Source organism: Lampetra planeri, chromosome 2 (assembly GCF_965212315.1).
Source record: "Lampetra planeri chromosome 2, kcLamPlan1.2.h2, whole genome shotgun sequence".
Taxonomy (NCBI): Eukaryota; Metazoa; Chordata; class Hyperoartia; order Petromyzontiformes; family Petromyzontidae; genus Lampetra; species Lampetra planeri.
In genome coordinates, this window is record NC_136108.1 from 16,316,754 (window position 1) to 16,340,094 (window position 23,341).

At 42.0% G+C, this 23,341-nt stretch overlaps 2 protein-coding genes across 5 annotated transcripts in view; both read right to left on the reverse strand.

The window, feature by feature from the left end:
- Positions 1–203: 203 nt before the first annotated feature.
- On the reverse strand, positions 204–15,390 carry PPP1R1C (protein phosphatase 1 regulatory inhibitor subunit 1C). Of its 2 annotated transcripts, none has more exons than XM_078608843.1 (8): positions 13,566–15,390; positions 12,590–12,647; positions 11,930–11,958; positions 11,128–11,206; positions 10,110–10,325; positions 8,958–9,056; positions 7,230–7,370; positions 204–1,980 (listed from the first exon to the last, which is right to left on the reverse strand). In XM_078608843.1, exons 1-8 carry the CDS (start codon positions 13,644–13,646, stop codon positions 1,922–1,924), a joined length of 762 nt encoding a protein of 253 aa, XP_078464969.1. In that variant the 5' UTR covers positions 13,647–15,390; the 3' UTR covers positions 204–1,921. The 2 variants fall into 2 exon arrangements, with proteins under 2 accessions (XP_078464969.1, XP_078464967.1); XM_078608841.1 differs by having other exon boundaries at positions 11,930–11,961.
- Positions 15,391–15,515: 125 nt separating this feature from the next.
- ITPRID2 (ITPR interacting domain containing 2) overlaps positions 15,516–23,341 on the reverse strand; it is a 42,871-nt gene continuing 35,045 nt past the window's right edge. For all 3 annotated transcript variants that reach the window (XM_078608822.1, XM_078608811.1, XM_078608830.1), the window contains 3 exons: positions 21,155–21,412; positions 18,395–18,519; positions 15,516–17,493 (listed from right to left, as the gene is read on the reverse strand). In XM_078608822.1, the coding sequence (XP_078464948.1) occupies positions 18,406–18,519; positions 21,155–21,412 (372 nt within the window). In that variant the 3' untranslated portion in view covers positions 15,516–17,493; positions 18,395–18,405. The remainder of the gene's footprint in view (positions 17,494–18,394; positions 18,520–21,154; positions 21,413–23,341) is intronic.

The window sequence follows — 23,341 nt, forward strand, 5'->3', positions numbered from 1 at the left end:
TATTATTTTTGTTCTTCTATTTTGATCAAATGTAGGACTGTTTATTTCATTTTGGCTAATTTGATGAAAACAAGAAACAATATTACTGTACTCAACATGTACTATTGATTTAACCAAGTTAAAGTTACAGCAACATACGTCTACTTGTACAGTTGTGTCGTGAAGAGTAAATTTTTTTCACCGGTGATAATAAATCACATGAGTTTTGACACCACACATTTTAATAATAATAAAACCAATACAAGTAGCACATTATCTTACTCAACCATTACATTACCATGGCAATCAACTGGATTATTAATGCGTTAGTACACGAGTGAAATACCACACCCTCGCACTCCTCACATCGTCATCTATTGTAAAAACCAAAATGATTTTTTATTGTAACTTTTGCTTTTACTTTAGAAAGTGCGGCAATTTATATTCCGTTCAAGCATGAAAGCTCAACCCGGAATGACTACTCCACTTACAGCTCCAATCCACCATGAATTATTACACTGGGTGCATTTAATAATTATAGCGCCACTTCCAAATACTCGTATCCCTGAAGAAAAATTCCCAAAACGAACACACTTCAATTTTACAAGGAAAATGTAAGCAAAAAACAGCAACACCTGCCATTCGCCACTAAGTGACTGAGGTCACCACAGCGCCTGTGCCAGCCCAGGTGCACTTTGAGGCCACGTGAAGTGTCGAAGGCTCGCTGACAGGAAGTCATGGAGACTGACCCAGGTGCCATGGGTTGACCGACTGAGATGACTGGCAGATGCACCAGCGATGCCCCCGACTGTGCCAACTTGTTGCATATTAGCCACATGGCTCGTTGTTGAACGTCGCTCCTCTGCCCTCCGTTGTTGTTGGGAGGGCGACTGCCTCCAACTGATTAGAAGCATACTTCACGAGCCTCCTTCATAGAGGCCGATCTTGACACCGCTGGCACCAGTCTTCGGCAATTCCACTCAGCTCCACATCCTCCTGCACAGCATCAGTCCTTCTCTTCTCCAGCCTGTGTCGTGCCCATTTAGCTCTGTCTATCCGGCCAAACAGAAGTTACTTGGGCATGCGGTGGCTGGACATGCAGGCTATGTGACCCAGTCAACGCAGCCTTGCCTGCCGGAGGAGCTCACAGATGGGAATGGGTCCTGGGTGCCAAATGCTGTTGTAGTGTGGAGCAGTGGAGAAGCAGTTCACGCATTGCGCTATAAACCCAGCGACCTGAGTTTGATTATGGGCAACCACTATCATCGGTGTCGAGTGATATTTGAACCTATCCTATCCCCCCCTTACCCACCTCCACCAATCTGCACTCATCAACATGAAGTATAGCAAAACAGCCCCCACGACCGACACAACTTGAGGAGGCCTTCATCCAGTAGTGGATTGACTAAGACATATTAATTAAGATATATGTATAATTTACTGCAGATATACTACCCATACAAAGGCTGTTTAAAAAAAAAACTGAAGATCAAAGCATCATTACATAGTCCATCACTACAACGCAAACGTAATAGTTTGATCTTTTCCCTGGCTGGATGTACTATCTTTGAACAAAGTTAAAGCTGACCAAAACAATATTAAACTAATTATAAACATGTTTGGAATATGTTAATGCACAGTTTGGTTACCTAGGAAGACATACAGGCACTCCGATTTAAATTTGTAATGCACGTAAAGACTTTGGAATTACACATTCGCATGTTCACACAAAACGACTTCATTATGGCAACTACAGTGCTGTAAATTCTAAAAATGCTGAATGTATTCGGCATATATTTCCTGAATGTGTCCTAATTAAATTCCTTGCGATGAACACAACTCTAGAATCAGAAGGCTCCAAACTAAATACCCATGCACCCTTTTTTAAACAAGGTGCTCTTCTCTCCCTCGGCCTTGCATATTGTGGCACATTCTGGTTTGCCTAATCACTGTCCTCTTCCACGAACGTCACGTTGTTGTTGCTCTTCAGCAGCTTGACGCCTGCAACAGAAGCACGTGGAGGATCGTCGATTTAAATCCATGACAAATGAGATATTAACGGAGACTCGTGTAAGCAGGTGGATCAATTTAATTGCATGCGACAACCTTGCGAAGTGAATGGAGTTGGGAACCTAGCTACCCAAGGGGCCGTCCATAAATGACTTCACGCGATTTTGGACGATTTTTGACCCCCCCCCCCCTCGGCACACGGCGTCACAATTGTCTGACCCCCCCCCCCCCCAGGTGCGTGACGTCATTTATGGAAGGCCCCAAAACCCTTTAAACTTTCTGCCTCGGTGGTAACAAAGGTACTCGGTAATATGATGGCATTGTTGTTGGATGGAAGCGTAAAACTTACATTACAGCAGTTTTCAGTATGAATTCCTTTTTCAAAATGAATTGCCTCAAAAGATTTGCAGGATAAAAAATGTACTTCGTCTTTTCTGCTCATTTAGTTTATGTTCTCTCCTTGTTTTACTAATTTTAAATTAATACATCGTTATTTTAAAAAGCCACATCTAAGGAGAGAATCTGATATATGCATGCAATTTGATCTGGAAACAGCTTCATACAAATTCAACGAAATAGACAAAGTAGGAGGAATCTATTTTGTTCAATTGATTCTGTCATTGGAAAGAAAGTGAGATCATTTCTGAAGAGAAAAATTGTTATGCAATATTTTGATAGAAGCGGAGAGTCGGACACAATGTACGTCTCACACACGTGGTCGATTATCACAATAATAAAGATGTCAAAACATTTGAAAACCCACTCCACAGATTCACAGAAAGATGAATGGCATGGATAAATATGAAAAAAACCACACGGGATTGATTAGTGAATTGACAATAACGAGGCATCGTAATCATTACTCATAAAACAAATCGACTTGGGGAGGGATATATTGACAACTATAAATGGAATGAAACCCAAGAAAGAGGGTAGAACAAAGGAGACACGTGATGATGAAATTAGTGTACATATTGGAGTGACGGGGGGTGGGGGGGTATAGGTGAATGTTTGGTGGTGAGGAGTCCTAGTTGAGGCTCTTGACAAGACACACACATCTTATATTGATGATAGTTAAATGAAAAACATCCACTGTTAAGATTAGGTTCAATGCGAGAGATAGTTTTAAGGCTCCATTGAGGTTAAATGGGACTTCATCATTTACCTAACTAAACATTCAAAATTTGGTTTACATTTGCATACATTCAGCTCTCCGCTTTTGGGAGAAGGGGCGCAGATTATAATTTACCAATCCAGATGGGGGCACTGTTACAGAGTGGACACTCTGCCATGGACTTCGAGAGGAAATTACTTTATAATTCGCATAACAGTAATGCGGACATTTAATAGGCTCATACCATGGGTTAAAAAACATTTCAGACAGGAATAGCATATGCAAGTGTAGCATATCATGGGGATGAGGGATGAATCGGTGGTTACTGCATTGTGCTACGGACCTGGCGATGTCAGTTTGATTCCCAGCCACGACTAATATCAGTGGCAAGTTATCTGAACCGGTAGTGGCATGCCATCCACCCACCTTCTTCACCAACCCATAATGAACAGCATGGTGAAGTATGGTCAACCATATTCTAGATTTGAAGCTTTCGTGACTGCAAGGATTCATATTCTTAGGTTTTTTCGGTAAAGTCACGTAGGTAAAACATCAAAATTAATAATTCGGCTGTGACGGTCCCACCTGATGACGGAGACTTGTGTTGCCTCCGAAACGTCGTGATTTTTGTTTTATTTTATTTTCATTAATTTTGATGTTTTACCTACGTGACTTTACCGAAAAAACCTAAGAATATAGTCAACCAAGCCCTATGACTGACATGGTTTTGGGATGTCTTCATCCAGGCAGTCGATTGACAAAGAGATATAAATTATTGTATTATTGTGATTGGAGTGTGCTGCTTTTGGGCTGGCAAGATAGATAAGTAGAATGAGAAGCAGGGGAAAAAAATGATTCTGATAATGACAGTGTGTATCCAAAAAAATAATACGTTTGTTAGGCAATTGCCTTAATGAATAAGCGTGATTTAACTCTAAGCGAATTGAAAAAGTTTCGCCATCATTACTGTCATCGTCCCATTAAAAAGAGATAATAGCACAGATTAATACCGGGACGGGCTGAGAAATTACTTTTGGGAATAAGTGCTCAGCAGTTTATTTTACTGTATGGTCCCCATTACTGGAAAACACGTAACCAACAATAAACATGAATTATTTGCACAAGCGAAGGCATTACTTGCCATCCGAGCCACACTAGCATCATAGTCCCAGTGCAGCTGTACAGTACTTTAGCTGGAAGAGGAAATGTTTATAAATAATTGATTAGCCAAGATGAGGTAATGTCTGAGTGCGGCTCCAGGCAAGAGTGCGAATGAGAAATGGAAAATTTTGATAACCTTGTTAATGACAAACACACAAAAACACAAACGTGCACACACCTATTGTGCACGATGTTAAACAATTTAATATAGACTCTCCGCTGATATTACCTACCATGTTGTAGTTTGTTAATTTCAACCTTTTAAATTTCACCACCTTCATATGCAACCTTACTCGGTAACTTATGGGTAGTTTCATCAAGGAAAGCTATCACTTTTTGAAAGTCGTATTTCACATGATACCCCAACAATAGCAACCCCATGGTGTCATTCTCTTTTACATAAATATGTATAACTTGCCCCACTGAATCCAACTTTGTTTCTAATTACCAGTCACTTATTGAGCCAAGATCTACCAAACGAAGTTAATATTAACCCACGAGAAACATATTTTAATAAAACAGTTCCATTTAAAGCATGGGCATATTTGTGTTCAATCTGATTGAACAAAGTACATGGGTACCTGTAAGTGCGTTACATGGCATATGATGCAACGGCATCACTTCAAGTATACATGAGTGTTTATGGTGATTTTTCTCCAGAAATTGGATGAAGCCGGATGAGCTGACAGAACAAGAACCTCTCAGATTGTGGGTTCAAGCAATAGGCTCCCAAGTGATATCAACTAATAAGTTAGTCTGGTTACCAATGACCGTACAAAGGAAATCACTGTTTATGTTTAGTGATTTGTATGCTTCTTCGAAAAGCATATCAATCACAACTTAAAGGAATGTGAAGCACCCATATGCACAGATAATGAAGCATCATCCTGTGGGTTGTGTCCTGACAGTGGCCATGCCACCTTTTCCACTCCTTAGTGGTGGCGTTCGTGGCTGTTTTTTCTTTACGTCGCCGTGAATAATTCATGGACAACCATTTCCACCAATGAGGGTCCGTATTGCACTCCTCCACCCCCCTCTTTCCCCAACCTCAAATGGGCACGGCAGAGTGGGTACGGCCGGGTAAACTACTGGGCTGTGGCCCAGACAATGGCCGAGGAGTGGGCATGCTGGGGCATGCTGGGGCATGCTGGGGCATCCGGCACAGCTCACGAATGGTTAATATTGCGTCCTCCCCCTTCCTCTGTGTCAGGAAAAAACAATACTAAAGCAAGCAAGCCATTTATTGGTAGGAAGGGGGCGGCTGTGGCATAAATCAGCTAATTGCACCAGAGATGGCGTCTGTCTGTCTTTGAGTGTCTGTCCCATACCCATATCTGTCAACCCCTTATCAGTGCCTACCTTATTACAGATCAATTCAGACCTTATTGGTCACCCTGTGCCTTTATAAATCTCTACGTTCATCCTACAAAATCCCATCACACGGGAGAAACACAAACAAATAGGCACATTTATTCTTGCCCGTATTGAAACGGCTGTACGCCATATGCACCTAAAAACTCAATTTCCCTGTACAAGAATACAGGCAAACCGTATGGATTGGCAGGTATGCACACAGCGCATATACAAAGACTTCTATATATCCTTAACAGACTGTTGGGGCGAGTGCTGTGAGCAAGCACCTATATTAAGGCCAGCACTGTACACCAGGGAGTAGGTGTCCAGCACCATGCCCGACTGCCTTTGTCTCCCCAGTGGCGATGTCTACACACCACACCAGGTGTTGCTCGTGAGAAGGAATCAAACTCAGATTTCTAGGTTTTTAGCACAGCACTAAACTCATCTAAAACTAAACAAATTTTATTTTACCAGGTAAGGCCCACTGAACTATATAGCTCCTTTTCAGAGGCGACCTGGCCACAAATGATAGTCCGATTAAGTGGCCTATGTGTAGACGTATAGCAGCCTAATACTCTAAACGCATGTTTCTAAATGTGGAGGGGAAAACCGGAGGACCCTGAGAAAAATCCACGCGACCACGGGGAGAACATGCAAACTACACGTCAGGGTCAGAATCGAACCCATGACCTCTTGTATACCAGGCAAGGGAGTTAACATCTCACCACCCTGGTACCTTGGTTAGCACGTTAACAGCTACGCTACCGTCCTCCACATATATATATGCATATACACACATCATAATTGATAGGATGTGAAGCATAAAATACACACATACATACAAAGCCAGATAGCTTCTGCGTAGCCGAATAGATTGTTGATGCAAATGTTGTCATGCAACATTCCTTCAGGTGAGCATGATACACAAGATGTGGTGTGGCCAGCAACTGAGTGATGCACACACAAAGTCAAAGATTACCCATGTGGCCTACAGAGACTGTTGCGGCAAGTGCTGTGAGAGCACAACTCTGAAAGACCTGCACGGATCACCGGCAGCATGGTGTGTTTAGCACCATGGTGTGTTTAGCACCATGCTGCCTGGCCACCCATGTCTCCCCATTGCTGAAGTTTAATGCACATCACACAAGTTGCCGATTTAACCTAGCCCCCTAAGCTTTAATTGGTTGGCAGCACAGAGCAAGCCCATTTGCACATCCATTGTGCAGGTGGGCAAAGCGGGTCTGCCATGGTCACAGAGATCAAAACCTCCACACTTGACATGGTGGCACGAGATCACAGCTTTGACTGCAATATCACAAATAAGTTGTAAATCATATTATTTATATTTATATTCACGTACGTACGTATGTTGAACTTCTTTCACACCACACGTAGCCAACGGTGCCAATCGGGGGAGTGGGGGACGGACAAACTAAACACAAAAAGCAGTTTTAAAGAAATTGTTTTTTCGATCTCGTTTTAAACGTGCATAGCTCCAGTGGCTTTCTAGATACTACTCTCCGTATACAAGTGACTTCATGATAGTCTGGAGTAGTTAGACTGTACAAGGCTAGAGACAACGGTCGTGCGCTGCTTGGCGCGAGCTTGCCTGGCACATGGGGGATGATGCGGTGAACGGGCGTGTCCTTGCGTCGAGGTTTTTGGAGTTCAGGCTCCACCGTTTTGGCGACACTTGGCTGGGAGTCTCTGAGCGAGGCTGCGCAATCCCTCTGGCCCACCGCACTGCAGCCTGAAGGAGGACCGAGCGGGGAAAGGGGACAGTTGAACGGGGGGAATTCACTGGAGCGTCCCCCCTTCGTGGATGGTTTTTGTGACGAAGCTCACAAATAGCTTTTATCGTAATATAACTGTACATCGCAGATAATTGCTGGATTATTTGCAGAGGTCGCAAATGGGTTTTGATTCCTTACCCGTACCCGTACCCGGCCGCACCAGGGTCGCAAATGGGTACCCGTACCCGTACCCGGCCGGGTACGGGTAGCCAGGTATCGGGTAGGGTACGGGTATCGGGTACCCGGTTAAGACCTCTGATGATTTGTCATGCAGATTTAGCGCCCGGTGCAACATATTAAAATGTGTCGTCAACTTATAAGAAGGCAAATTAATGAATACGTGTATTGAATTATTTAGTCGTCTCAAAGTAGTCTATTATAATAAACAACACTTTGGAGGTGTTATTTAATTTCTTATAGAGCAGCAAAGTAGGGCACAGTTTGTAAAGGGAGTGTTAGTGTAATTGTCCCAAAAGGATGACTGGTATACACGCAATTGCATTGCATTTAAACAAACAAGAAAATTATGTATACAAGGCACCAGCAATTAGTGGTCTGCACTAATGCACAAAAAAAACCAGTTTGCCATTTATAGAATTTGAAATAATGCAAAGCCCTTTATCAAGCCACTGCTGGGGTCGGCCATGGGGGTACAATTGACGATGTTTCACCACGCTAGTCAAAGCCAAATAACTAGGCTAAAGACAGTCACTGTATCACTATTCTACCAATTTTATTTGTAAAAAATCTATAATAATTAACATTTATTTGGAAGGCACCTTCCATAAATTAGTTAACGGCACTACATTTTTTTCGGTTTTAGCTTAAAATTTAGGACAGTTATATAAAACAGGCACTGTACATGGCAAATTCCAACGATCATTCCGGATGCACGTTTTAAGCCACGGTCTTCATCGCCACCAATGCTGAAGACAATTTAAAGTAATTTTGGATGCACAGTTATATAATAAAAACAAATATTTCTAGATCCTGATAACAGTTGAATCATAAAGTAAGCGAAATAATTAGGATTTATATATATACAAATTTTAAATATTTTTTCTTAGGGGTGAATGTGTCTTTTACGCAAATAATGTATGTAACTTAAGCTATCCACAATGAAAGAAAAAACCCATTAAACAAAATGCATGATACATTGTTGTATTTCCTTACTCTACCGCAATTGTTTATGGGGACCGTGGGCTCCTAAACACTGCAGAACAAATAAACCAACGAAACCACAGTGAACAGATGTCACAATCACAGAATTTACTTATAAGCTCACCCACGTACAATAATAATATCACTGATCTATCCCATGACCGAGGCCAGTCCAGAATTAAGGGAATTTGGAGGGGGGGGGAGGAGAAAGTGGTGTGGGGTGTTTTTGCTGGTTGGGTTTTGGGTTACAATTCTTAATGATCTGTCCCAGCTGGACCTAGCTCAGGCACCATGGGCTAAGTGCAGCATTATCAGTGACAACCATTAGTGTGTCACCCCTCGCTCCACTGCCTACCCCTCACCCGATCCCACTGCCCCCTCACCTGTGCCATTAGTGCTGCCCTCGCCATCTGGCCTGGCCGGATCTGGCCAATTGTGCTCCTTCTTCTCAGCCACGCCCTTGTGTTTCCTTGTCAAGCCGTCTGCATCACATTCATGAATCTGCCAAGCAGGTACTAGTAGCAGGAACATTACACGTGTGTGCCCGTGTGCGGTGATCCGTGTAATGTGCGCGCGTGTGTCTTTATAGACGTGCAATGTCACTCATTGGGGTTGTTTAACCATACTTCACCGGGCTGGTCTGTGCGGGTTAGAGAAGAAGCGTGAAGGCCAGTTCTGTGCTCCCACTTCTCCAACCCACACCGACCAATGGTGATAAAGTACGGTCAAACAACTGCCATGACTGCCACACCGTGCAGAGGCCTTTATCCATCAGTAAATCGACTAAGGCCTGAAAACGAGCAATTTAGCTCGCAATCTCACTTGCAAATTGAGTTCAGTACTTCCTTGTTAGAAATCAACACTGATTGTGCAGTGGACAGACTGGCCTATGACATAGGAACATGGAATTTCCACCACCGTTCGATAGAACTGAGCACTTCTCCATGCTCATTTGAGCAAGGGGATGACTATACTGAATTTTGAAATGGGCATGGATTAACTTCCATATTCATCTATTATAGGTGGGCGCTGGTACACACAAAGCAGGCGTAAAGTTAAAGGTGCTGCCCTGCAATTTCTTGGTTACACCACTGCATGTAGAAGGCTTCCATCATCAGAGCAAGCTCCAGAGAGCCCCTCTAAAGAGGTATATTAGCCTACTCTTTCACTCTGGTCAGACATTTTGGAAGGAGGTGTGAGTACCCACACTTTACCCCACCACACACAACGATCTAACTGTGGTGTACACGTACTGCTGGGTGGACAAAGGCGTGGGGGATTTCAAGAAACCTTCCGCATTGTTCCAACTGCCACGCCGGAAGAATGAAGTCGAATCGGCGACCTCTGCATTGCAAGTTTCAACAGCGTTAACTGTTACAACCAAGAAAGCGTCCCGGTGCAAGCTGCGCACGCGACAACCACGTGTGGAACCTCTACAATACGGGATGCTGCAGACAATCAGCAATGCCATAGGCAGCAGCGTCCATGACGCCAGTGCGAGCGAGTGTCAGCATCCTCACGGCAACGCTGCCTACCTGCTCGGGCAGGCTGCTTCGCGGCACTGGCCGCCCCGTTGTCACGCACGTCCCCACTAGGCCTGCAGCAGCACGTGGCCCTGCCCGGCGGTGGCTTGGCCAGCGTCAATCTCTCCACTCCACCAGAAGGAGATGGTGGGAAGGGATCGACAGGCAGGGGCTCGGTGGTTTTTCCGACCCCGGTGTCCAGGTGCCAGTCCAGGAGGCACTGGAGCTCTAAAGGAGCAGAAACTCTCCTGGGTTACAATAGGGAACACTCTGCCGTGCTGCTGTGCTGTACTCCCATGCATGCGCTAGTTTAGAATCTGTTATGCATAGAAATGGGTAAGATCTTGAAATAGCTTATTATCATCATTCCGGCATATTTAAAATGTATGTAGGTATGTTGAACTTCTTTCGCACCACTTAAAAGCAGTACATTGTTCAAGCAAAATGCTATTTCAGTGTGTGGTATGTGGCTCATAATACCAGTCATATCCCATGTACATACATACGTATGTGAATTTGGTAGTTTCTAAAATGTTATATTCAGCATGTCTGATAACTGAAAATAAAACAAATTGTCGGTTTTTCATAAAAACTGGTATACTGATTAATTATTCTTTGGCTGTTTTTCGGTTGCAGCGATGGCTATAAAGGGCTCATTTTCATGCATAATGTATAAACGGTGTTCTTTTGGCACAAACTCATAGAGCATGTGATATTAATGTTTCCTCACATCTGAGAACCGAGGCAGCCACGCCCTTACAGCTTTGGCTACGGATGCTAAGCTAATTTGCTTGAATATATTCAAGCTGCGTTTATTTTAGTGTGGCATGTGATATTTACTGCAAAGGAAAATTATGAAACGAAAATATGAATAATTTCATGCAATCCTGAATTTGAACAACAAACGGTACACTCATAAGCTTCCTCCCTGATATTCACATTTTAAGCCCTAGATTTATTGGTCAGAGGTTGGATAATATGCAATTAGGTTAATTGGCTCTATTGCTTAAGTTTTGCACTTGTTGATTACCTGTAACGATAGGAGGTGTGTAAACACTTTGCTTCCTCTGCTTTGGCGATGGAGTTGGAGCGGTGTGTACCTCCAACACCTTTTTTTCAGAAAAAATATTGAACGAATTCAGTCACTCACACACAAGCACAAAGGTCCCCTCTCAGCATTCATGAACTTTTTGGAGCAAGTGTTGTCAGTGAGCCCATGTCAAAGCAGACACAACACACCAGACTGCCCCTTCCTTCTTAGCGATGTTGACAAACTGTATATGCTCAGTTAAGCATATTGAGAGAAGACTCAAACCAAGGTAAATATTGACAATGCAATTGTACCCGAAAAAGAATAAAACCAATATCGCTAAACCTCTGTGCACCTCCAATCCACTGAATAAAGACAAAGATCTCCCGAAAAAGCTAAACAGACAGTTGGGGCAAGTGCTGTTAGTGAGCACTTACGAAGGCCGGCATGGCACACAAGGGGGTAAGGTGATATTTTTTTACACGCTGCACCAGGTACTCATTTAGGCTGAGCCCACCTCGAGGAGGCTCAGGACCTGGTTCAGATATTCGTCACCGGTGTTGGCCATGAGTGCGAATCAAACTCGGGTCGCCAGCCTCATAGCACAGTGCACTCACATCGATGCCACCACTCACCCCAACTTCACTCAACACACGCACACAGTGCATGGACCAACATTTAGATCAATTACATTATCTTTGCATCATATGTTCTGTGAGTTAATACACTGCAATTTCTGTGAAACAAACCCTAATAAGAAAACCGTAGTTTTTATCACCACATGGCTCGCTGGGACCATTACCGTCTGCGGTTCCTGGTTTCTATTCTCTTCTGCTGTACGGGAAAAAAGGAAAAAGTTAAATCACCCTTAGCAAGGTTCTGCACAGACATCGCATTAAAGACAAAAGGCAGAATTGAGTTTAAAAAAAGGAACCTTTCTATATTTACTTATTAGCTCTTCTTTTACACATTTAAATTAAGGTCATGTGAACTTTATTTTTTATATTACCCACCTCGTATTAAAGTTACAATCCTTTGAACACAATATTTAGTATTTCTAATTGAAGAGCTGCTATCTTCTGCAGTAGCCACCGCAGTTTTGTGGAATTTTTTTGTGCTTGCATTTGATACAATAGGACAACGGTTTGAAGTTAATTATCAGCATTTCCTACAATTGCCCCACAATACTTGATTCTAACTCTTGCCTGATAAGTACTACAGTAAACGACACCAGGGTGAAAATTCCAACATTATCATCTTGAAACAAACCTGGTATACCAATGTTAAGTCATCTCCCATTCAACAATGGAAGAGCCTCAAACATGTCTTTGTTTTCCTAATTTTGGCATATTGGATTATAAATCACGGTTTGCATTAATATTTCACCATCTAATATATCATTCATTAACACAAAAGTAGGTAGTGTCCTGCCGTAGAACATCAATAATGTAGCGGGACATACCTGACGTCTGGGCATTTGTCAGAACAAGATTCGCAGGCGTCGGCCGTCTCCTTCGAATCTACAAAAAGGTTGCATTTAATGAACAGCACACACCCACTGCTCTTAACGTGCCATTAAGCCAGGGGCACAAGCCACACTTTTCAAGTCGGGAGTGTCCCACTAGCGAATGGTTACCGGCGGCTATTGGCCAGATGACAGAGCATCGACAATGTTTACCCACCGCTATGTCACGGACAATTAGAGTCGTACCGTACTATACAACAGTTATAAAAAACACTTCTGGCTACTAACAGAACTGAACCTACGTTGTGTGCGCTGCTGTGAATTTAAAGGTTTCATCACGAGCGTAACCAGCATGTCACCTTGTTCAAGGGAGAAAAAGGCAGACTCAAACATGCCATGATTGTTATCCAAACATGCTGCCTCTCTTTGCCATACCCAAAACATGTTGGGGGAGTATACAGACGTCCATGCCACCCAGTGACAATATTATTACAAAAGACCCAAATTGTCTCCATTATATTATCAATTGGATGACCACTCAAATCCACTGCGCCATCAATTGAAAGGCCATACCCCTGGTAACAGGGGGACAGTCTCTGTAGATGACGACCACTGACAACATTCCAGTTATATACTTATTTTACGAATCCCCGCTGGGATGCTGAGCGGAACCAGCCCCCGAACGGTGTCTGAACTCGCAATATTCTGAATACCAGTAGAGCACTAACTAGTGCCACCCTTCCACGTTACACTCGCATGTTGCACAAACGATTAGCACGGTTGGCTACCTACGGTGCAAAAGAAGTTCAGCATACGTACATATATATTAGTTAATCTCACATGGTTTCGAGAAACCATGGCAAGCCAGCAGAAATCTCCAACTTATGGCAGAGACTAGAATTGAGATATTCCTGCTCTCCCCCCAACCCTTCCACCTCCTAGACAGGTGGCGGCATCAAGCACGGCCGTTTACCTGCTCAGCAGAGTCTGGGTCCAAGTGGTCGTGCACGGCTGGCGTGGAGAACTGCAGCTTCTTCGGACTTTTGGGTTCCATGGTGAAATCCGGCGAGAGGAGCGGACGCTCACCCCGGCTTGGCGCTGCTGCCCGGGGTGCTCACGTGCCCGGCAGCCGGCCTCTGAGAGCGCCCTGCCTTTGGGTCCTCATCCACAATTGGCGGAGGACCTCTCCCAGCCGGTCGATCTTGGGCAGGCTAATCCCCCCCCCCCCGGAGGACTAAGATATTAACGCTGCTTGCTCGGACACACACACACATCCGAATCTGACGTCACCCACATCCTCCCCTCGCCATCCGCCCCGACCACCCACCTCATCGGATTACGTTTCCGCACATCAGTAAGCAAATAGGACACCCGTCTGCCATAACAGTTATAAGCAGGTGTGATTTCAGCACCGAAATCTGAGCCCACTCCTTTTGCACCCAATTACAGCACCCGCAGCTGATGCCTTTAAAGTGCAACGGATTGAAGTTTAGCCTCACAAAAAATATGGTTCAGAAACTTCCACACAATGGCAGCGTCCTGACAGAGCCTCGCCCTTTCAATGAAAATTGCTGGCAGTTATCAATTATTCAAAGCAGACGCATATGGCCTAGCAGCTGATAGACCTCACACTGACATCAACTATTATGATTAACTCCTTCGTATGAAAACAGCATTATATAATTGATATTTTGTCAGCAAGCCACGTTGACAAATGAGCACCACTAGTGATAATGCATTATGGAATAAGCTGGCTGGCAGTGCACTGCTTCTCATGCTCAATCACTACCCACTTTCTCCTTCCCTCTCAGCCTCATTGTTCAACTCCCCATCAACACCGCTTTCATCCCAAGAGCACTGGAGAAAAAGTGTTATCGAGCAAAACCACTTCAACAGGTCTCACCCCCAATTAGACACACACTCGCTTCACTACCTTGTCACCTCATCTACTCGAGCAAAATTTACTTAATCTGGCTCTAGAAACTAAGGATTATAATAGATAAAATATAAATTCAAATCTCTCATTAAAAAAAAACTTGTGGTCTCCAGATTCTTGTAGAATGTCCACATTCCTATGGCAAGGTGGCCGATTTCCCATAGGCTGGACGAATGAGCCAAAATCCACAAATTGGATTTAAACTGATGAACTGAAGCGGTGAGCAGTGGGCAATAGTAAAGACGATGCTACTGTTGCTGCCATAAATCAAAACACTAAAATATATTGATTCTTATTAGAAACCAAAGATTGTATCGTCTCCACATGTCGGTCAGTCAGGGTTTAAGTAATTAATGCACCAATCAGTAAAAATGTAAAACAAAACTGTAATATGCATATGTAAGCAACCTCAATTACCAACAGGCACCAACTGAAGGGCAGCGATTATGTTTTAGAAACGGCAGAGGGCACTCGTCGTTTGCTGGAATTGACCACTGCTGTGCATGGCCAGAGAAGGCACTGCAACCCAGAGCATCACACTGTAGTCCAGTAGTAAACTCTCCACCGTCGTTGTGAAAACGCACGTGATGAAGATCTTAAACCCCAGTTCGTACGCCTTCAGTGTCCGACTTGGCGAGTTAAAGTTGGTCTTATTGGAATGACAACGGTGATCATTTTAGAAAGCTCCTAAATGTAGACCTACATGCAGTTAGCTCTTAAGTTATATACAGCATTTAACATAATGCACGAAATCAACATTAGACCTGGCAATTTAACTGCCATTAATTTAACAAAGAGTCAGCCTACCAAAATGGGTGTTTTAATACCGAGACAAAAGTTACCAAGGTATTTATTTTCAGTTGTCAAGTACTGCATTGCCAAGAGCCACAGAAACCCCCCAATTAAGGGAAAATCAAATAAAACAGCAAAAATATGGACATTTGTCTGTCAAGAATTTGCACAAAAAAAATCACAATAACCCAGGTCTTCTTTCATGAGGTTTATTAGGATTACATTTGTCAAAACAAAATGCAATCTATTCATATGCAGTGTACTCATTCACACATTCATTTTAAAACAGCTGAACCCAAATAGGAATCAAATACTGTAGCACACACACGGGTGAGGGCATTTTACAGATATATATTAAAGCATTAGATACAAATCATTTGTGTCGAAAAATAAAATGGGTTTAGGAGGTGCATGCGTCACCATTCTACATTTAATCTCAAGTACCGTCCACATCACAATGCACTCATGGCGCTGCACATTCATAACGCTGGGCGACGAATAAAATAATAAAGCACACATCCGTTATTTATTGTCCATGAAGTAGCATTAATAAATACACATACGGAAAGACGAAAACATGTTCAAAAATAACACTCTGACAAAGATCAAAACAGCAGCATGTTCCGAATACAAGTGCACAACTATTGGGTTACAGTAGGCACACACACGCGCGAGCAACTGTGAAGACATTTACAGCAGTGAAAAAACCATGGCAGTATTGCACAAAACACCCAATGCTTCCCATATGATATAATAAAGCCCAAGTATAAACTATGAAGGAACCAAAAACGTAGAACCTGCATTTACGATTTTTAGCGCCACAATTATATTCTCATAAATTATAAAAGCATATTTATTAAATCTGAGTGTTAATTGTAAGTCAAGCTGGCCAAAGGGCACAAAAGCACCTCAGCACTTTTTAAACTCAGTACAATTTAATGCATTCAAGTCACAATGTACAGACACAAGGCACGTTGCAAAATATTCAATGTAAGAGGCATATGAAAGCAATTTCAGCTGCAAAACTGACTTGCTCAAATCCTTAAGCAAGGTATTAGATATTATGAAGTGTACTTTTTCTTCATCCAGTCCCTGTGCACCAGCACTTGTGTTAGAGGGAGAGGTTAATTGAAGCCAAACTACTTGATGCAGTTGCGTTGCCGCAACAACCTGTGGTATTTTCTGCCAATAAAATTTCCTTTAAACAGTTTTTTATCAGTCTTACAAGACATTGTAAACTTTCAAAACACGAAAGTAGCAATATTTACCCGAATTGAAATCTACTTTTAAAGTGATTTCTTTCAATCAACTGTTTAGTGTTCACATCAAGGAAAAGGTTGTTGCCAGAAACTACCCCAGAGCCTTGGCGTTAAGGCACAAAAAGGTGAGACACAAATAAACATTGCTGCCCACAGATAATCTGACCAGTCTCTTCCTCAGAAATCAACACCTCTCAACCCGTTGGAAAGCATTTGTAACAATGCACACATATTTCAAGTCTCAATATAAAGTGTAAATAAAATGTCAATGAAGAACATGAATATCATCTTAATTTTAAATAACCAAGCTGTCTCCAAGAACATAAAATAGGGAAGCACAAAATACCTTATCACTCATTTGAATGTTACGTTCCACAGAATGTGTAATGCAGGTAAACTGCTTGTTGCTATCCATTTTTATAAACACGCAAGAGGCTTTGCTAAAGTAAGCTGCTGGCTTCTTACATTGGCATCAATTTTGGCTCTGGGTTGAATATGAATAGATGCAAACCAGACCCAGGCATACCCAGCTGGAGCATAATCCCACCAAACAAATGATGGGGCACAATCCCACACTGGCAGAATGGTGCGTCAACAGCAGGAAAAACACAAGTTGCTAAGTGATAAAACCCCTCTGTATGCCACCCTAGGAGGCAACATTACCTTCATTTAGGGACAGCTTTCAGAGAATGCTGCAACTTATTTAAATTACAGCAATACCTCTTGTCGGCAACCAACTTATCAGTGTATCTCACAAACGCAAATAAACATCATGAATGACAATATCCAGTGAGTACCACACATTAGTGGAGCTGGGATAAAGTAGGCAGTATTTAGTGCAAATTATGTAACAGTGTCTTCAGAGTAAATAGCGTTGTGATCTTATAAAGTTATCTTCCAAGCAGCCTTGACACCTTGAAACAAAACAATTCACAAGTTAAGATGAGAATACAAACCTATTACATTATGCGTATTAAAACATGTGCATGAAACACAGGTTAATCAGTCTGAATATATCAATGTTTGAATCATTAAAACTTCCATACGCTGTTGCTTATTAAAATTATGCTCGATGACATTTTTGAAAGAAAATATTAAAATTATAAGTTACATTTCACGACGGAGGAAAATCCAAGAGGCCATTTTTGTTTGTTTGAGGGTTCCCGTTTAGAATGTTCTGCCATTACAGTTTTTTTTTTATTACAGTGTGTTTTGCATGAAGGGAACCAGAGTATAGAGAACCCCCCCACACACTTGAGGAAATAGTCAATCCTCAATATACCGAGCCAATTCAGGTGCCCCAGTATTTAAGTTCTTAACGAAACCAGATTATTTCCATAAACACCACATTTAGGCCAATTGCACCTTGTATTATTATTATTTATTAGGACTTTTAAAAAAACTTAACAGCAGCAATGTAAAAAACACCAACAAAAGCACGCAAAATAAACCACAAGCACATGTTTTAACCCACAATGAAATGGCACAGTAATTACGGTGCAGTACTAAACTGGGACTGCCTGGCACATAAACACGTGGTCAGTGCTGCTTTACAATGTATTGAACTTTTTGGCACGGGGAGTGATACAAAAATATATCTCCACAAACAAAAAAAATTGGGGTTCTCAAAAAATGCCCATTTATATGAGAGATGGTCTATCCTCCCATGGTATATTTTGACAAACCCCACTGCATTCACAGCGCCCTAAGAACAATTATTTAAGGGCGATTTATAGAATTGTAATTATTATGTCTATGATCCCCTGGAGTTTACGTAAGGGTCACTCAGTTATCGGTGTAGCACAACAGTCTTACCAGAAGTGCAACTACTCTTCCCCGTCCGTGTTCTTAGGATGTACTGGCTTGGTCGAGAACTTGAATATAGGCAGCAGCTTTTCTACCAACTCCCGTCTGATCTCTCCTACTACAGACTCCTTAATCTGGAAGGAAAGAAAAATCAGAGAATACAAGTGGAATAATTAAAGATGTCTTTAAAGGATATAACGTTGAGCACGCACGCAATACATTTGAGCATTCGTGTATAATCTTTGTTTACACTGAAGCACAGCACATACACAGCATACCCATATTTGGGCTGTGGTTTTAATACACGAGACATAAGGATGTCTGTGGCACGAGCCAAAACTCGCTTGAAAACGGAGCAGTATGTACAGTGAAGAGATACAACCAACTGTAATATACTGAGAATAGGTTTTTCCTCTTTTTTTCTGGCAACAAAACAGGTGTTAAGGGTGTTAAAACACCAAACTGAAACCTTTTACAAGGAATCATGTCTGCATTAACCACAATGCTCGTGGTCAGAATGCAAACAAAATACTCTGATAATATATGCATTGTCCTTGAAACTGATTGGTCCACACAAGAGACGGCTTTCTTTAGAGCCTCGTCTGAAAACGGTGTTATAGACCAGAGGATGCCAAAAGGCATACACAGCCCAAAGACAATGCACTATCATGGTAATGAGAGCTCGGGGTGAGCATCTACATCATTGGATCTCCTTTGCCAGTAGCAAAAAATGATAATAGGTATGTTTTTTCTTTGCAATCTGACCACATGCAGTGGTTAATGCAGACATGATTCCTTGTAAAAGGTTTCAGTTTGGTGTTTTAACATCTTAACACCTGTTTTGTTGCCAGAAAAAAGGGGACAAACCTAGTATCTTATTTTGGTACTGGCAAAGGAGATCCCATGATGTAATATACTGCTTATTCACATCACAATGAATTAATTTAACAAGTATAAACATTTTAGCCACAGAAGTCAGCTTAAGACAGATTTCCACAAGCAGATGTTAAACAGAGTAATGTATACTCCTGCTGCATATGCAGTAATAACAAAGATAATGAAACTCCATGAAGCTATCCTGACTGCAAGACCGAGTGCTTTTAGCGAGCACCAAGGTCGACACAGCTCGCGAGCGAGGGAGCAGGGCAGCCAACTCTGCACACGGCTGCCTATATCATCTTCTCCATACCAACGTTTACGCCACTCGTAAAGTACTAATTTAAGAATAAGTCACTCTAGGGGAGAGGCCCTAAGCACGCGTACTATACCAACTAAAATGTAATCTAGGTTTCAAGGATCATCAAGAGCAGTATGTCAATTGGAATGCCACCACTCCCCCTCCCTCCTCTCACAATACTGTACTTTGACTCCGACACGCACCTTCACATGCAATGAAGTTGCAACACATGACATTGGGACTGGCCAAAAAGAAAAAAAGCGCCGACTGAAGTGTCGACACATAAGCTTCTTTTCCTTTCGATTTGTTGATGTCCAAGTAAAAGATTAAAAGGATGAAAATATTGCACACATGTTCAAGCAGCTGCTCTTTCGTAAACACCTTGTGCTGCAATAGACAAACTTGAAGAAGGTCAATAGTGTTTGGCAAAGAAACACATTTGATGCCATACAAGTGCAATGACTAAAGTCGTTCTAGTTTCAGACACAATAAGAGAACACCACTTGTCTTTACTCCAGTTGTAATGATACTCATGTTCTATACAGCCCAACATCAATAATTGATCATAATTTCAGTTCCTACTCAATCTGTTTGATTGCATACTCTCAGTTTCTTTCGATAAAGTCACATAGGTGAAAAATAAAAATGTAAATAAAAAATATATTTTTATTTTATTTATTAAAATTTTTCACTTATGTGACTTTACCGAAAGAACCAAAGAGTATGGATTCTTGCAGTCACGAAAACTTCAAATCTGTTGAATTGCACTTGTAAATATAAAAAAATATATTTCTTCAAGGCTTATCAGTGCATCTCGCAGACAAATGTATCCGTATAAACCCAAGGCGGCACATCTCAGTGACAACACTGCCATAAATTGTGTCCACCAAACAGTACAGTCGTATATTGTAGCCAGTAGCAATAGATTTGTAAAGGCACTTTCGGAGCAGGACTATAAACCTCACGTAAGGAGAGTGTAGTGCCAAAACGTGAAAGAAAGAAGCAAACAAAACAAATTCTTCACACGTCTGTCACTTCGCGTAAAACGTATGTATTTTTCTCTTGTTTACACATCCCATCGGCCACACAGCCTTCTGGGAGTGCAATATTTCAGCAGAATCGATTCAACTGAAGCAAACTCTGGACCGGTTTTGACATACTTTGTGAACCAATGTGCTACGATAGGCCGTTCGAGCTCAAGAGTAGAAAATGCAGAGTAAAAAAACGTCAATTATTTAACTGTAGGTTTAAAAACTGCGTCGAGGCATAAAATAATGATACCATTGTGCTAACATGTGACCAATCAATAAATACACTGCTGCAATGCTGTGGAAGTCCATTATATTTTATAAAACATATTTAGGTTCAGTTGCTCTTGGAAAAAAAACCTCAAGCTTCACGACTCATCGTTGCTTCATGTAAACGTTTTTTAAGCACAAATGAATGTCGGTTGGTGTTCAGCTTAAGTTTGCCATTCAATCACCCCAGAAGGGTGATCATGGATAGATGACCCTGACGGCGGTTGTGAACACAAACTTTCAAAAGCAAGACAGCCGCACGAACAACAATGCCACCCAGCTCATAAATCTCACCTCGTGCAAAACTTTGGCTATTTCTTTCGCACTGGCAAACTCCTTTTTCATGTCTGGCTCCGGGCCCGAGGATGCCCCCTCGTCGCATTCAGCTTCGGCGGAAGGGAAGGACGACTCGCAGCTTTCTGAGCAGCCCGCATCCACCTCATCCACCACCACCTCGTTAAAGATGGATGGCGAGCACTCGCCCGAGAGGGTTCTCGAAAGGCTCGGACTCCGAGCTTCCGGGCTCTGGAATGACGAGCGGAAGTTTGACGTCTGCGGCAAATGAAAGCACAGCAGGATGTGTACGACAGCCAAGGAAAACAATGCAAAAGTAGATTAACTACAGGCGTGTTCCGATATGGCACAGGCAAAATTGTAAGTCTTTCAAATCAAAGAAGTTATTTTTGTATTTAAATGCACCTTCTAGTAGGTTACGTCATATGCGGTACTTGTGACCATTTGCCAATAGCCTCCTCCAACCGAGGGTGAAATGGTGCTTGTTGTTTAAGAACAATTAAAATAAGTCAGTACAGTACCTTAAAATGGTTGGATGAGGAACGAATTTTTGATAAGGTGTACAAAGTTGTAATTTAACTAAACAAAGCAAACAAATTTTTTTTTTTAAGATGCAGAACTTCAGATCTACAAATGTAAACAATGCACACCAGCCATCTATGGAGGCAAGTTTGTGTATCCAGGGCAAGGAAGCGATAGCTCTTTCCCCAAATCCATCAATGGATACATGTTTAGCGCTACCGACATCGTTAAACATTAAAAACACAAGAAAGGCAGGCTACCAATGGAAAAAATGTAAATCGTATAATAAGAACAAAAACACTGATAAAAGAGTATCAAAGAAGCATTAGCTTCTTGTCAATGAGAAAGGCGGAACACTCCAGCTGTGGCAAATCAAATAAAACTGCACTAAACATCATGTTCTTCAGCTTTGGCAGGTCCAGTATGTGTTTAATATGTAACAATACAGTCAAGTGATGTTTTAATTAAAATAGTCCATTAAATCCTTTCCATATGGTTTAGTCGAGTGATAATTTATACGCAGTTTTACAATACGCATTGCGTTTAAGTAGAATTGATGTTTGCAAACATTTTATTTTCAGATGATTATAAAATATTAATTACTAGCAGGAAGTACCCGGCATTGCCCGGGCAAAAAATACAGACATACACATCGACTTACACACTCTTACAGACATTGGACCCACACACACACATATATATATGGACTAACACACGAACAGAGCGCCACACACACAGACATCGACTCACACATGGACTTAGACACAATAATACAAATATTAATATTGACCAAGCAAATTTAGAAATACGAGTTGTCAGCACACAAACAAAAAATTAAATATTTCCAAGGTGATTATTAAAAAATAGGTTTCTATGTACGCGAGTTTAGCGAAAGAAGCAAGAAAATTGTACTTAACATTGCCGTGGTGAGGCCTAGTCCCGTGCAGAGCCCCCGGCCTCGCCTAGATTTCCCAGCCGGCCGAGGTGGGCCGCTACCCCCCTCCACCATACCCCCACCCATGCTACATTAATACTAAGCGCTATAATATTAATATCTACGGACTCTATAGTAGTAACTGCGCGCATCGGGGTGGGAGGGGGGTAGAGGACATCACACTATGAAGAATTAACCTCAAGCGTTGTGTATTTTGATTGAAATTTTACGTGTAAAAGAAAATGTCCCCCCAGCGAAGGCGTGCGAGTTGGTATGGTTGATCGCGTGCTATTTTATAAATATATAAATTGAAACTGCACAAAATCGCTAAATAAAGTGCTTAAAAGTTAACGGATGGGAAAAATGAATAGCGGCTGGCTATTTTTTTTTTACATAAATCCCACCGTTAGAGAGCCAAATCCCTCACAAGCGTGTACACACAGACGGAGACAGACAGACAATTACATGTATAGGTAAGATGTAAAATTCTTGACAGATAATGATTAAGTTCGCTTGAAAAAAAAGCCAGTGGTTACATTTTGAAGAATGTGTGTTTTGATAAAACACATTCATTCATGTACAAATCCGTTGCCCGACTCGGTTAGCGACTTGCTGCACAAATACTGCAGGCACTATAAAAACAAAAATCGGACTTCATCTCATATCGACTTGTGAGAGGAGCCAAAGATACTAAATTTATGCAAAAAAGACCTTGAACAATTAGGCAGCCA

Bases quoted from the DNA above. Each gene is read 5' to 3' on its own strand.
- PPP1R1C (XM_078608841.1), bottom strand. From the start codon at position 13,646: ATGGAACCCAAAAGTCCGAAGAAGCTGCAGTTCTCCACGCCAGCCGTG. The intron at 9,057-10,109 runs GTAGGCAGCGTT...AATGTGATGCAG, and splicing joins GAAGCAGCCTGCCCGAGCAG to ACGGCTTGACAAGGAAACAC. The intron at 1,981-7,229 runs GCAAGCTCGCGC...CTTCTGTTGCAG, and splicing joins CATCATCCCCCATGTGCCAG to GCGTCAAGCTGCTGAAGAGC.